A 15,046-nucleotide genomic window follows, 5' to 3' on the forward strand; every position below is an offset into this window, starting at 1 on the left:
AAGGTGGTACTAAAATGCTGGACCACCTGAGCTGCCCTATTTTTTTTTTTTAATCACAAAATGCTGGGAACCCATTTCCGGCCTTCCCTGGGCCCGTAGGCTCTCCCACCCCGGTCACCAGCACCACGCCTGGGAGCTGAGCTACTGAAGCCGTTTCAGAGAACAGAGCTTGAAGGTCCGTCGTCGGCCTTCAGCGCAGACGTAGGGAAGCAGAGGCCGCTGGGAGCCACGGGCAGGGCTCTGGGGTGCCCCTGGAGGCGTCCGCGCAGGCCCGGGAGGCTGTAACGGGGGTGCGTCAGGCGGGTGACAAAGCCCCTCGCTGTTTGGCAGAGTGACGGGGACTGGCTGGGAGCTGGGGCCCAGGCGCTAAGGCAGGGAGGCCGCAAGGCCGCGTCTCCCGGGCCCGAGCCCTCCTGGGCTTCCGTCCACACTTGTCCCCGGCCGGGGCTGGCTCGTGCGGGCCGCGTCAGGGTCTAAGCAGGCGTCAGGCCCGGACATGGCTCGGCCTCACTTAGCAAGAGTCTGAAGCAGGAGGCCGCACGATCACTGCATTTCTGGCTCCAGAGCACACCCCTGTGGGCTCCCAGAGGGCGGCCCGAGGGGCCTCTAGGTCGGAAGCGTCGGAGCAGGAGCACGTCCTCACCTCGCACGTGCTCCGAAGGGCTCCGTCCCTGGCTCTCCGTCTGAAGGCAGGATTAGGTGCTTTTCTCACGCCTTAACCATACGGGCGTTGGCCGATTTCTCTAGAGATTATCCTCAAGGTGAGTCTCCGGAGGGGTTGCTGCCCTCAAAGCCCAGGGCCTAGACCGGAGGGACTGGGTCTCGCCACCGGGCCTTCCCTCAGAGCCGGCCCTGAGATGGGCTCTCCCTGCAGACCGACCCTCTGGGCCTCCGCACGCCGGAGAAGACGACCCACTGCCCTCCTCGCCTTGGACCTTGTGAAGTTCAAGCTCTTTTGGAGAAACGTGGATACAGTCAGCGGAGCAAAGACCAAAACCGCGCACATTGTCGACTTCCATCGTCTGCAGAGAAAACGTGGTCCCCTCAGCCGTGTCTCTCTCAGCTGGCGGCACGTGAGCCAGAGGGAACCAGTCGTCTCCGGAACCGAGGTTGTCCGAGTGTTGACCATGTAGTTACAAGCCTAGAGAGCAGGACAGACGTGTTAGGAAGCACAGGGCCCGCCGACTCTTCTCGAACAGCCCGTGATCAAAGATGCTTGTTAACATCCCGAAAAATGTCTTTAAAAAATATCGAGAGAAGAGTAGTACTTCGGGACATGCGGTCATTAGGCCACGTGCAGAGTTCGGGGCCCATCGGTAAAGCTTCCTTGGAACCCAGACACGAGTAGTTACAGCCTCGTCGCCGAGACACCGGAGTGTTCATAGCCTAAAACATTTGCCGTCTGGCCCTTTCCAGAAAAGGTTTGTGGAGCCCAGAATATAGCATGTTTCCCTGCTCTCCAGCTGCTGGAGGGAGACAGGGGGATGAGCGATTCAAGTGGAAAATGGAAGGTTCCAGGAGACAAACGTATGTGAGAGCAGGTGGGAGCCTGGTTAGCGTCCTTGGGGGCAGCAGCATCTGTGGGGAGGGAGAAATCTTGAGCTAAATTTTGAAGAGCGTGAAAGGGGCCAAAGAGCGTGAAAGGGGCCGCCCAAGCCCGTCAGCAACGAGATCGTGTATTTCTGAGGACTCACGTAATTCGGCGTGACGAGAGCAAGAGATGCTCGCTGGGGAGCCACAGCGGGGATAGGGTCTGACCGTGTAGAGGGGCCTGTGGGCGGGGCACGGGTGGGGACCCCGGGAGGGCGGCCGCTGCGGGTGGCCGGTCAGCCTGGTACTGAAGAAAGAGCGTTGGCAGCGGGGGCTTGAAGGAGCGGGGGCGCGGGCGCACAGGGCGTGTGCGAGGCCGAGGGGTGGCCATCCGGGCAGCCCGGGCCCTGCCTTAGGGGGACCAGGCGGCCGCTGGGCCCAGGGCGCTGATCCCGGGTAGGCAGTGGGAGTCATGGAGGCAGAGTGGGATGGGGGGCACAGGACGGGAGTGTGGGAGGCCCACGGGCAGCTGGGGGGGCGGTAGGTCTGTGGGAACATCTTCACCGTATGTCTGCAGGGCCCAGGGGTGCGGCCGGGGGGCTCTGTGCAGGGTCTGCAGCTCCGCACCGGCTCGGAGCCCGAGAGTCTGTCGGGTGGGGCAGGGTGTGCAGGGCGCCGCGACCAGGCGAGGCCAGGGGGACCCGGCAGCCGGCGGAGGAGGGTTACGGTGCAGGACCCTGTGGGCCAGGCTGCGGGAAGGCAGGCTGGGGGCACTGGGGAGGGCCGGGGGGGGCACCAGGGCGCCCAAGGCAGAAGCTGACGCTGGGCATGGAGCCGGGCAGGTGCCTGTTCTAATGGTAGAGCCATGCTTGGTGGCCCGGGAAGACACCCCGGGAGAAGTGAGGGACCAGGCCCCGGACGGCGGCTGGGTGCCCGTGGGAGCGGAGCTGGGCTGCGGCAAGGGGTGGCCCACGACCTCCGGGCTGCGGGCCCAGGCACCGTGGGGGAGCGAGGGGCCCTGACGTGCAGCAGGCTGTGGGGGGGTCAACCGAGCGCTGGCACAGCTGGCACCCAGGCTGGAGCGGGGGGCCCAGGGACCCACCTCTGCCTCCAGCACCCCGAGAGCCACCACAGGGTGGGGTGTGAGTCCTGGGCTCTGGGGAGTGAAGGGGAGGTGCGGGGGGCTGAGCCTGCGACAGTGGGTGAGGAGCCCGGACGGGGTGCTTGTCCCCAGGGCAAGAGCACCGGGGGCCGGAGGCAGTGGAGGCCGGGGTGCACAGCAGGTTCCGGGGGGCCCGTCCGCACCGGCCTGCAGCCGTGTGTGCCTCGCGGGAGCCGGGGACAGTCACCGGTGATGGCCGAGAGTGGCGGGGCGGGAAGGGGCATCTGTAGGGCTGCACCGCGTACCGTCTGTGCGACTTCACTCCTCCCTCCGTGCGCCGCTACTGCTTCCTGGGAGACGGTGGTGGGAGCCAGAGGGCACGGGCCCTGCACACCGAGCAGCCCAGACAGGTTGGAGCGTGTCCCCGGCCACCTGGACAGCGGCTTCGTCCCGAGGCCACCGCGCTCGCAATGGGAAGTTTCCTGGGGGCAGAGATCGCAGTAGGTTGCGTGGCGGTGGGAACCCCGGCTCGAAGACGCAGCCCCTTAACCTAGAATCCGGGGGATTGTTCTTCCAAACTGGCTCCTGCCTCTTTGGGGCAATCTCCTGGCTTTGAACTATTTTGCAGCCAAGAACTTTATTTACTGAAGAGAATGTGAGCACGACCCCTCTGCTAGATGATGCTTCACTGCACAACACAGAGGCCTGGGGGTGTGGGGGGACCGGCAGGGAGCAGGACACGAACTCAGGGCACGAGGAAGCACAGATATGAGCACAGAACTGAAGCCTGTACGTGTTTTCAGCTGCTTCCAAATACATAGAAATAAGGTTTTAAAGACCATACCTGCAGTGCTATCTCAGGTTATGTTTTCTAATCCAGGTATTATTCAAAGCAATTTTCTTCAAATTCCCCATTTAATCCTCCCAACACTCGACGAGGCGTAGGTACTGTTGCTCTTCTAATCTCAGAAACGAGAACACCTAAGGCTCCAGTAAGTAGTCCCCACCCCCCCACCCAAGGTCACACAGATTGGAAGAGGGACCTGATACTGGAATTCAGACCTTGTGGCTCCAGAGTCTGTGTCCGAATATTTACGTGATTCAGTTAATTCTATTTATTATTTAGCAAATGCCCCTCCTTATACTCTGAGCTCGAATGATTCATTTACAGGATGATGTTTGTTCATGAGGCAAAACCATGCTAGTTGCAGTCACAAACATCTAGGGCGTAACGATAGAAATGAAGATTTTTGAGGTATGGGGGAGCTGATTTTAGATCAGAAATAGAGGGAAAATTGTCCCCCCCCCCAATCCAAAGCAATGTAGCCATTTTGTGAAGTCTTTGCTCACTTCTCTAAGCCAACAGAGCCTGTAGAACATGCTGAAACATTAGTAGAGGACGGGCAACGTCTAACACAGCGTCCCAAGACCAATCTCTTTCCAATGATGTGAGTGAAACAATTTTCTAATAAGAATTTGTATGTAAAGAATCGCATCTAAACCTTGAATTTTGTTGCTGGATCACAGTATAGAATATTAAGGAAACTGAAGGTCTGAGCATTTTAATATTCAGGTTAAAAAATCCCATTAGTATTTTCAATTAAAAAAAATCTTACTGATGTCATGTGAGTGAAATCAAAGAGTTAGAATTCTTTTTTTTAATTTTTTTTTTAAATTTATGATAGTCACACACAGAGAGAGAGAGAGAGAGAGAGAGAGAGAGAGAGGCAGAGGGAGAAGCAGGCTCCATGCAGGGAGCCCGACGTGGGATTTGATCCCGGGTCTCCAGGATCGCGCCCTGGGCCGAAGGCAGGCGCTAAACCGCTGCACCACCCAGGGATCCCAAAGAGTTAGAAATCTTATTTACGTTTAGGTGGTTGCTTTTGTGTGGAATTTCCACCCACCGCCTATACGATTTAAGAGAAATGAGAAACAAAGCCAACAAAGATGCAGTAGCCTATTACAGATGCAAAGATGAACGGGTTTTAATTAGATATTTCAGTTTAGATCTTTTTACGTATCATTCTCACCCTGAAAAAAATAGAACAACCAATACACGTTTGCTTTACTCTAGAGATTAATAAAATGGTGCTCTGTGAGTTTGCCGTAGACTGTTCGTCCATTGGAAAAGGAGGAAAATTAGCTGTGCTTGTTTCTGCCCGCCGCTGGGAAGAGCCCACTGACACTTTCCTTCTAAGAACCGTGTCTGGTCTGGAGCGCCTGGGTGGCTCCGTCAGCTCAGCATCTTACTCTCGATCTCAGCTTGGGTCTTGTTCTCAGTGATGTGAGTTTGGGCCCTGCATTGAGCTCCGTGCTGGGATGGAGCTTACTTAAGGGGGGGAAAAAAAAGAACTGTTTTTAGTCCATATACCAAAACGTGGAAAACAAGTAGAAATCTACCAAAGTAGAGTCTCCATTCGGAAAACTTTAGCACAGAAAATGGACGTTGATAGGGTCTTTTTTTCACCCAATACTGTTACACTGGGGTTTACGGAGTTACTTTTATAAATTGTGAGGGTCACTGTAATCCTTCCCAACGCTGCAGCGTACCCTTCAAGATAAAGACCAGAGAAGAACGTGCCATCCCAGCCTCGGAAGGGACTGTGATTCTATCTGCTTCATAATATAACATCCCTTGGGGCAACGAGACACTAGGGTGGACTGGCTTTGGCCAAGGATGGCTCCTGAGGTCTGAGTTCTTGCAGAGGAAAACACACTGGACCAGGCCTCAAAGGTCTGGCTCTGATCCTGGGCTCTAGCACTAGCGGTGAACCCTGGGGCGAGCCGTGTCACTTCTTTGGGCCTCAGAGTCCTCATCCCCAAAAGGAGTTAGATTAAATCACACCCGACAATTTTTAATTTTGAAATTAAGTGACTATGTCCACTGCCGATCACTGTTTATGATGTCACCCCTTTGCCAAAAGGTGTTTCATCAGTTCACGAATCGAAGGAGAGACTTCAAGTTATATTCGGCTGAAATTAAACTAGTTCTAATCCACACTCCCAGTCATAGGAGGACTCCAGGATATCTTTGTCATCATCAAGGGCATTGGGCTTACTTATTCCTTTTGTCGAAATAATCCTATCCATAGGTCACTCTTTTCACAGGCCCTTTGGGTAGAAGCTTAGATGATGTAACAGTTCTCTCTGGTGAATCCTCTTAATCCATTTAAAAAATTAATGCATCGCGTGTTTTATAACGTGTAACAAAGCTTGCAACTTTCGAGGAAGGTTCTGCGGCTATGCCAAAGGTAGATTTGAGAGGCAGGGCTAGTGATTGAAAGATCAGGAGTCTCATATCTACTAAGGAATAAAAGAAATCATTAAAATAATTGATTGATGGATTGGCTTCTTAGAGAAGCAAGTAGTCAGATGAACGGGCAGCATCTCTTTGATTCTTCCTGTTTTGCCGGGAAATGGCAGAAAAGACTCCATATCCGCCTCTTAGGCTTTAGGCCTAAGCGCAGTCATTCTGTGACTACCTCGGCTCATGAGTGTTAGACACAGGCACATATCAGATGACCAGGCCGACGAGACCACGGAGGAGTCCCAGTTAACTGGGACCAAAAATAAGTCCTTGTAAAGAATTTGAGCTCTTCCATCCCCTGCCAGGCTGTGTGTGTGTCTGTGTGTGTACACATACGTATGCTCATATATGTATGAAACGTGGGCCCTGATTCCTAAACCCTTTGGAGTGCATGTCTCCATCTGGTATCTTAAGCTAGTTCTCTACCATTTTAAAGAACAATACTTGAGACCTTTGTGTTTGTGGCACCATCACAACTAGACTTAAGTTGACCCTTGTTATCCTTTAGATTCCAGGAACGACTACTCTCCTCTTTCTCGTTCTCTCTCATTTAGTGAAGATTTGTTGAGCTTCTACTCTGAAGCGTCAAAGTAGGCATAGGGCTCCTGTCCTCAGGGAGCACACAGCTGATTGAGGTCACGGGCATACACACAAATTATTCCACAACGGGTAACGAGTAGAACGATGCAGGTAATTCCTATGTGGTGGTAGAAGGCGGGAGGGAAGGACTAATTTTGAATGGGTCAGAGAAGAAATCACAAGAGAATGTGGGTCTTGAAGCACGTTTTATAATAGTTCATTGTGAAAATGTAGGAGCGATCATTCCAGAGAAGTCTGTCTTACGGCTGCTGAGAAGATAGAATTAGCAGAATTTTGTGCGAGAGGATAGAGGAGTCTAGGTGATTCCAAGGTTTTAGCTTAATTGACTTGGAAGATGGTCATTAACTGCAACGGGGATGGTAGGTCAAGAAGCAAATTCAACCTATGTCGGGACCTTTCAGAAAAGAGTATGCTTCCCTCCCTGCCAATTAGTAAGCTATCACGCTCCTTATTAAAATTTGGCTCTGCCGTCTTGTTCCATCGCCAGGCAGTGATGTCATCAACATTGAAGATCCAGCACCGATGTGCTCTTGGCATCCAGGCTGATGGCTGCAGACTTCCCTGAGCAGGCAGGAGGACAGAGAGAGTGGCAGGGTGGCCGAGGGTACTGTTATGTCCTCTACCGTGGGGCTGGGAGGATCAGGTCATCAGTACTGGGAAATCACCCAGCCTCTAGCTGCAAGGGTTTTCATGCTGTGGGAAGTTTGTGAATAATTCTTATTCTTATTACATTTCTTGAACAGAAGATTTTATTACCAGTAGTTTGAGTGTTTGAGCCTCTGAACTTTTTGCCATCGTGATCAACCTGCCAATCTCGAGTTGAATCTGTGAATTAATACATACATACATATATACGTATATATATGTATATAATTTATATTCAACAATGAAAAAATCAACTCATCTTTTATAGATGAAAGTGCATTTTTATGTGGGATATTTCTTTACATTATTTGTTCTGATATGAACAGCACTGGAAATACATTTTCACAAAAATCCCCATATAATCAGGACATTGTAGTTCCCAAAGACCTGGCTTTTAAGATACCAATTTATGATGGCTTTGTTTTGTGAATCTAGTAACTTCAGCATATATATATATGGGGCGAAGAGCTAAAATTCTTTACAAGGGCTTATTTTTGGTCCCAGTTAACTGCAGCTGATTCCTCCGTGGTCTTGTTGGCCTGGTCATCAAATATGTGCCTGTCTCTCTCCCTCCCTCCCTCTCTCTCTCTCTCTCTCTCTCTCTCTCTCTCTATATATATATATATATATATATATATAGTCTTTCAGTTTTCATCTCTGTAAGTTTTATATTTTTGAATTTTTGTTTTTTTCTTTAAGCTCCATACATGTTCAGTTCAACAAAAAGTATTCAGTAGACAAAGAAGGATTCACCCATGTTTATTTCTTCCGGATTCATATTAACACGATTGAACAATGAGGGAGTGACTTTTAAACCGTTTACCTCTACCGTCACATCCAAGTTTCCATAACTGTTGGGCATTTAAATTGGGTGTCAATCGGGAAAATACTCCAGGAAGATTAATATATTTTAAGACACTCTAGCAAAGATCATGCAACAAGGGGTCTCTTGGACCCCAGTCTTAATTATAAATGTTTCTTGAGCAGCCATGCTCTGGTCTTCAGCTAATAGAAATTAAGGAGCCAAAGTTGGGTCCACTTTATGAGATTGACTCTAAATTGTTCTTAAGTGGGATTAAATGGGACCCAAAGTCTCCAAAGTACAAATGATTCCTCAGAATGACATTGGTTATGTTTTATAGAATATGTGTAGATTTCACTGAGCAAGGTGGGGAGAGAGGGAGAGAGACAGAAATCTTAGCAATGGACGGTGGTGAAACTTAATCTAGAAATCTCGGACATCTTCACAGTCAAGAGCCATTTCTGGCCAGATATCTGCTGTGTGTTGCAAGTCCTTTAGTGCTCTCAAAGGTCGTTTTGATTGAACAACACACAGGGCTTTAGCCTTTATTCCTTTGTGGACCTTGCACTTCTTGGGAAAGCTCAGGGTGGGTGCAGCTCCCCAGATGAGGCTATCACCACTTGTAGTGTTGCCTTCAACAACTTTCTTGTTGCAGGTGGTGAGGAGGAGGGGCTGTTTCATTGGCCCTCTTACAGATGTAACAGTGGCCTTTCCTTGGTGTTTCTTCTACTTTATATAAAGACATTAATCCTATCATGAGAGTCTCCCCCTCATGACTTAAAATAGCCCGAATTATCCTCCCAAAGGTCCCGCCTCCAAATACCATCACATTAGGGATTAGGGCTTCAATGTATGAATTTTGGAGAGACAGTCAGTCCATGGCAATTAGTTGCTTTTAATTCTATGACTAAGAGAGACTGCCTTACAGTGAAATCTATCAAGAATAGGGCTGTAATACTCAAGGTTTATATGTAGACACATCTGAGCTCCAATCTCTTCTCTTATTCTCATATCTTCCTGATGTTGGACAGTTATTGAATCCCTGAGTCGCAATTTCCTCAGCCATGAAATTGTTCAGTCATGGTATCTATTTGTAGAGTTGCTGTCAAGATTAAATGGAAATCTTGCACATAAAGCACCTAGTGCGGTGTTTGGCACAAAATAGATCCTTGATAAAAATTTAAGTTTTGAAAACAACCAAACCTATTATTTGAACAAGAGCTGATACTGGTAATACAAATAATTAAATGATTTGATCAGTAGTTCGGTTGTTAATATCAAAAATGTTTTAGTATTTGATTATACATTTTTCAAGCCTCTGTTAATTATAACACATCATTGGTTTGTGTTGAAATAAACACAAGTGGTGGTGGTGGTGGTGGTGTGTGTGTGTGTGTGTGTGTGCGTGTGCATGCACTTGTGTGTGCATATGAGCATATGTACCTTGATAGCCTCCCCCATCATTTCTTTGGGTAATTAATTCATTTTCTACTACAATATGAGAATTTCAACCAATACAACACTCACAGATTTGGGATATATTTTGTCTATACATAAACACTGTGCTTTTATTCCAGTGAAACCAGAAACATTTAAACTTACGTTTTTTTAAGAAGATTATTCCCTAACAAAAATGTTCCTTTGACATCAATAAGGGGATGCTCCAATTAGATGCTACTGGAAGGAAAATGATAGAGAAAGAACCAAACACACACACACACACACACACACACACACACCTCTCAAAACTCCCAAGTTCCTATGAATCACACTTTGTTGACGTTCATGCTATTAATATAACAAGTATCCTGAAATATTTAATATTTACATTTTATAGACATTATCATTGCTTTTCCTTTTAGGTCTAGTGACTCAGATGCAAAAATAAATCTAAGCCTGTTCTTATGTGACCTGAAATGTCAAGGTGACAAATTCATTTTAAGACTTAACTTGAGATATTACTCAGCAGAGTGACTGGAGAAAGGGAGTTTCTCAGTTGTGAAACAAGAGGAAACAAGAGCATCAGTAAGAAAAGTATGGCAGTATGATTTTTAATAGTTGGATTTTCAGCATATGGGCTAAAGTTGAATGAATCCTTACTCTTGGATTTCAGCAATTGTCCTATGTTCTCATTACCTCAAGTGAAAACGGCATTTGCTGTAATTCTAGAAGATTTAAAGAAGAAAGAGGAAAATGCACATTACAAAGGACAACCTTGGGAGTGGGGTGGCATTCCTCCTATTTCAGGAAAATTGAAGCTTCTAAAGGGCATGGAGTAATTCTGAGCGCTTATGGGAAATAAAACAAAATCTAAGCATCATTCATAACTTGAAATGCGATTAAGAAGCAGCACATGGAGCTGGAAATTCAAGAGGACTATGTCTTCACGAAAACTTCAAGTAGCTCCCTCTCTAAATTCAGTTCAGAATGTACCATAAAGACCTGTGGGATTTATTTCTGCACACTGGGTAGATTTATGTATTTAGAAAAGGGCTACCAGAAATGTATTCCCAGAAAGTGGCTTTAAGCTCTAGTAAATGATCTGATTTCTGGCCTCTCAAAGGAAATCAATAAAAAAAGAATAGGATCCTGCAAAATGAGTGGTTTCCTGGGGTGAAGCCATCCCGCATCACTGCACTTCTCCAGAATGAACCTGTTACAAGCTATAATGGTTATGTGATTAGTGTGAATGAATGTTTCTCACCACATAGATCCACTATTGACTTTTTAATTAATAATAATGTCTTGTGTTTATAGAGCTACCATCTTGAGGAAATTTGAGTGCTTTATAATTGATGAATTTCAATTTGTCTTCATACTATCCTACTGAAAGTATAGATTAGGTACTCTGATTGTGTTTTAATGAGGAAAAATAGAGCCAGAAAAGTTAAATCATCTCCCACGGAGATTTCGGAAGGCTAATAATAGAATCATCAATTAATATCTGGTAGTCTTTACTTCTAATTCTGGATGTTTCCCAAAAATATCTATCAGTCGTGTCAGTTATTCCTTAGGAAAATGAATCGATCAAAACAATTATTTGCAATTGCTGCGATTAACAGAAGTTTACATTTCTTCTCATTATTTTGGTGGCATTCCATAATTATTATTTAGCTATTTTTGTTTATTAGACTGCATGCGTGTTTTAGTGATCTATGTTCACATCCTTGGAATGTTCTTAAGTTATGTGTATCCGGAAGTTTATCTTTTAGTAAGAGATGATGTAAAACTTAAATTCTGGTATTTGGTAGTTGTGATTTTTTAAAAACTGGGTATCTCCATCACCGACCTCTCATTGTTTTAGCTGACAAAAAAATTGAAGTAATCCCCCCCCCCCCAACACCATGTTCAAAACACTTATTGTACCTAAGGGAAAGTTACTATCATGCTTTCAATCACCCATTCACCCAGCCTTAAAAATATAAGACTCTGATTCTTACTGCTTCTTGCATTACTGTTCTATCAATTTTTTAAAATCTGACATTGTGTTACTCTCTTCTTCTATAGTCTCCTCACTATTTCTACTTTGCTCCCCACAAGCAATGTGCTAACCTCCCTATTTGTCTCCACAACTTTAGTTGTCTATGCCTCAATACATCTGAGATAAATTTTCCTGATAAATTCTCTATAATTGTTGAAAGTATGAATTATTCAGGCACAAGGAAGTAAGCAGAGTATGTTGAACAGCCACATCTCCACCACCCAGCATAAAAAAATGTGACATTAGAGATACAGTCGAAAGGCCTATTTGAAGCCTCTCCTGGACCTGTTTCTTTGCTCCCCACTATCGTGTCTTTCATGGTTATTATTTTTATGCATGTTTTTATATGATTTACATACATATCTGAATATATAAAAATGTGTAGCATATTTTTACCGGAGTCATTTATTTCTGACACTTGCACTTTTTTCTTCACGTAACTTTGAGATTTCTGCTCTTGTAAGATTTCTCCATGTTAGTGTGAGTGACTTTGTTCTCTTAGGTGGCGTTGCTGTGTCCATTCATCCACACAATGCAGTTTATTCCTTCTTCTCCGAATGCACTTGGGTATTGTTTGGGATTTTCCCCATCAAATACGAACAATTACATAATAAACATCTTTTTAAAAGATTATATCTTTTAGAAAGAAAAAAAGAGAAAAGGAAGGTAGGGGCAGAGGGAGAGGGTGACAGAGAATCTCAAGCGTCCCCCACCCCACCACTGAGCGTGGAGTCTCATGCAGAGCTCAATCTCACGACCCTGAGATCATGACCTGAGCTGAAACAAGAGTAGGGCACCCAACGGACTGCACCACCCAAGCGCCCCTACATAATAAACATTTTTGTACACGATTCCTTGTTCACATTTGTGAGTTTCTCTAAGCCATTACTCAAGGTCTAAGTAGTGGGAGGTAGGATCTGCTCACTTCCCATTTTATCATTAAACAGTGCTTGTGGCCGACTGACATATTGTACTTGCATGCCATTTTCCATCTGAGAAAAGGCTCTTCATTGATCTCTCTATCAATTTTCTTTTTTTTTTATAAGATTTTATTTATTCATGAGAGACACAGAGAGAGAGGCAGAGACACAGGCAGAGAGAGAAGCAGGCTCCCTGCAGGGAGCCTGATGCAGGGCTAAATCCCAGGACCCTAGGATCATGACCTGAGCCAAAGGCAGACGCTCAACTGCTGAGCCACCCAGGTACCCCTGTCTACCAAATTTCAATGGCATTTCAGCTCCTGAAGGAGAAGAGCTCCTTCTCACATCTCAATCTGGAGGGACCTCCCCAAGGAATTTCTTCTTGTGAGGCGTCACCAATTCAAAAGCTCTTGGGCCACATGCTCAAATATGAATGTATGAAAAACGCATGGTGTGGTGATCTGGGTTGGATGGCAGAGATGGAGCCATGTGTCATCGTGCTGCATCCTACTTACAGGCTGCCAGCTAATGGTCCCAGGGGTTCTTGCGTTACCTTGCTTATTTTCCTGAGAGTCTGTCTCAGAAATGTGTAATCATCCAATCTACTGTATCAGCAAAGATCAAGCACTCTGGTGCCAGGCTACCTGGGTTGGAATCCCTCCTCCACTGTCACTAGTTGTCTGCTCCTGAGCTCATTCCTTGTTTCTAAATGGGAGGGACGTGCTCAAACTTATTTCGTAAGGCTGCGGTGAAAACTGAACAAGGTCATATACATGAAACAAGTAGGTGCTAAATACATTTTTGTTGAACTGTTGAAGAGATAAAAATAAGAAAAAGTTGTAGCATACCTCCTGCGTGTCAGACACTTTGAAGAACTGGGAAGATGGTAGTGACTTTAATATGTCTCTTTCCCAATTAACTACCAGTTGAGACTAAGCCGCCAACATATTGCTTGGCCCACAGTAGGTCCTCAATTAGATGGTGAATGAATCAATAAACCTAATGATTCTCTTAAGGCAATGTAAGTGCCCGATGTATGTCCTCCACCATGATGGAGCAAGTTAATTTGTCCTTGAGAATCTTGCTCTGTGCGTGTCAATGTATTCTCATTCTTTGGATGTTGATTATTCCTGTATAATCTGGAAAGTTAGCCATAATATTTGAGAAATCAGGATACCATATTTTTTGATGATGATGAGTAAGTGAGAATTGACTATTTCTTTAATCACTTGTATACAGAATAATATTCTTCACTTTATTGATTATGATCAGCTCCCCCCTTTTTTTCCCCTTGAATTTTAGGTCTCATTGTCCACGAAGGAGCTGCAGTTTACAGAGTATTTAAGCGCTGGCGAGCTGTTAACTTACACTGGGATGTATTAAATTATGATAAAGCCACAGACATCGAAGAAAGTAGCCGGGGAGAGTCTTCCACAAGCAGGACTTTATGGTTGCCATTGACGGCTCTACGGAACAGGAACTTGGTCCACCCAACCCAGTTGACCTCCCCGAGGTTTCAGTGTGGCTATGTGTTATTGCATCTGTTCAATCGGATGAGGCCCCGTGAAGATTTGTCAGAAGATAATAGCTCAGGGGAGGTTGTGATGAGAGTGACTTCTGTGTGACAAAAGCGTAAGGCGGCTTGGTGTAGACCACCCTGCACATGTTGGAATGTAATTGCAATGAATGGCGAAACCATAGCACTTCTAAAAACATACATCTATGAACTTTTTAAAATTTATGCTTTTTATATGAACATTTGAATTGCAAATACATTTTTCTGAAAAAAAAAAGTTCTCTGGTTCTTTGTTTTCTGATTTATCACATCTTTTATAAGTTGGTACTTGGAATCATTTTACATATAATTTAACTCTCTACTTGGTTAAAAGAATGATGAAAGTTATCCTTAAGGCTGAAACTATTTTTTCTTGCTTGTTTTAAATATATTTTTATCAAACTTTTTGCTCCATGTGTAGTTTTTTAGGCATGCTACGAATGGGAAAGAGTATAGAACTCTGTGGGCAGATGCCAAAGTGCCAATTGGCGACACGATGTTGCGTATTGGTCCTCCATGTGCCTCATGCTTATTGGCAAATGTGAGCAGGACTTTTTTGCTGAGATGAAATAATCTGTCACCAGGAATGCAAGTTCTAGGAATGTTGGCTTGTTTTCTAGCTTCTGAAACAGTACAGAGAGCTTATAAAAACTTAAAGATGAGTGGGAAAAAATAGTTTTACTCCAGTATGTATGACATATTGTATTACATACAAGTAGATGGGGCATTCTGCATACTTCTAACCCTAAAAACCCCCCAAAACATTGCATCATTGCTCGCGTATGATAATAATACTGCCTCACATTTGCATAACCCTCTTACAGACCTATCGCAGTCATTTGGGTTAATTATTAGTGTCTTGATTTCTGTGAGCCCTATCTTAATTAGATTTTCTTTTTGTAAAAGCTTATATACCTACTTAATCATTTAAACACTGATCCTATTACTTGGCTTAATGAAGTCCAGGGAAATATATTCACCAGCAGGGAGAAATGTTTTTCTTTTACTAGATAAGTATTTTTTTTTTTTTTAAAGAAAAGAGGAAAAGAAAAATGAGACTATTGATTCCCCAGGAACAGTTTGCTAACTAGTGGCACCTGGAGA

General features: G+C 45.5%; 1 protein-coding gene across 1 annotated transcript in view; it reads left to right on the top strand.

Moving 5' to 3' along the window:
* Positions 1–14,149, top strand: part of MARCHF11 (membrane associated ring-CH-type finger 11) — a 95,990-nt gene extending 81,841 nt beyond the window's left edge. Inside the window, exon 4 of the mRNA XM_072757298.1 lies at positions 13,690–14,149. Within this exon, the coding sequence (XP_072613399.1) occupies positions 13,690–14,012 (323 nt within the window). The 3' untranslated portion in view covers positions 14,013–14,149. The remainder of the gene's footprint in view (positions 1–13,689) is intronic.
* Positions 14,150–15,046: the final 897 nt, after the last annotated feature.

Source organism: Vulpes vulpes, chromosome 4 (assembly GCF_048418805.1).
Source record: "Vulpes vulpes isolate BD-2025 chromosome 4, VulVul3, whole genome shotgun sequence".
NCBI lineage: Eukaryota > Metazoa > Chordata > Mammalia > Carnivora > Canidae > Vulpes > Vulpes vulpes.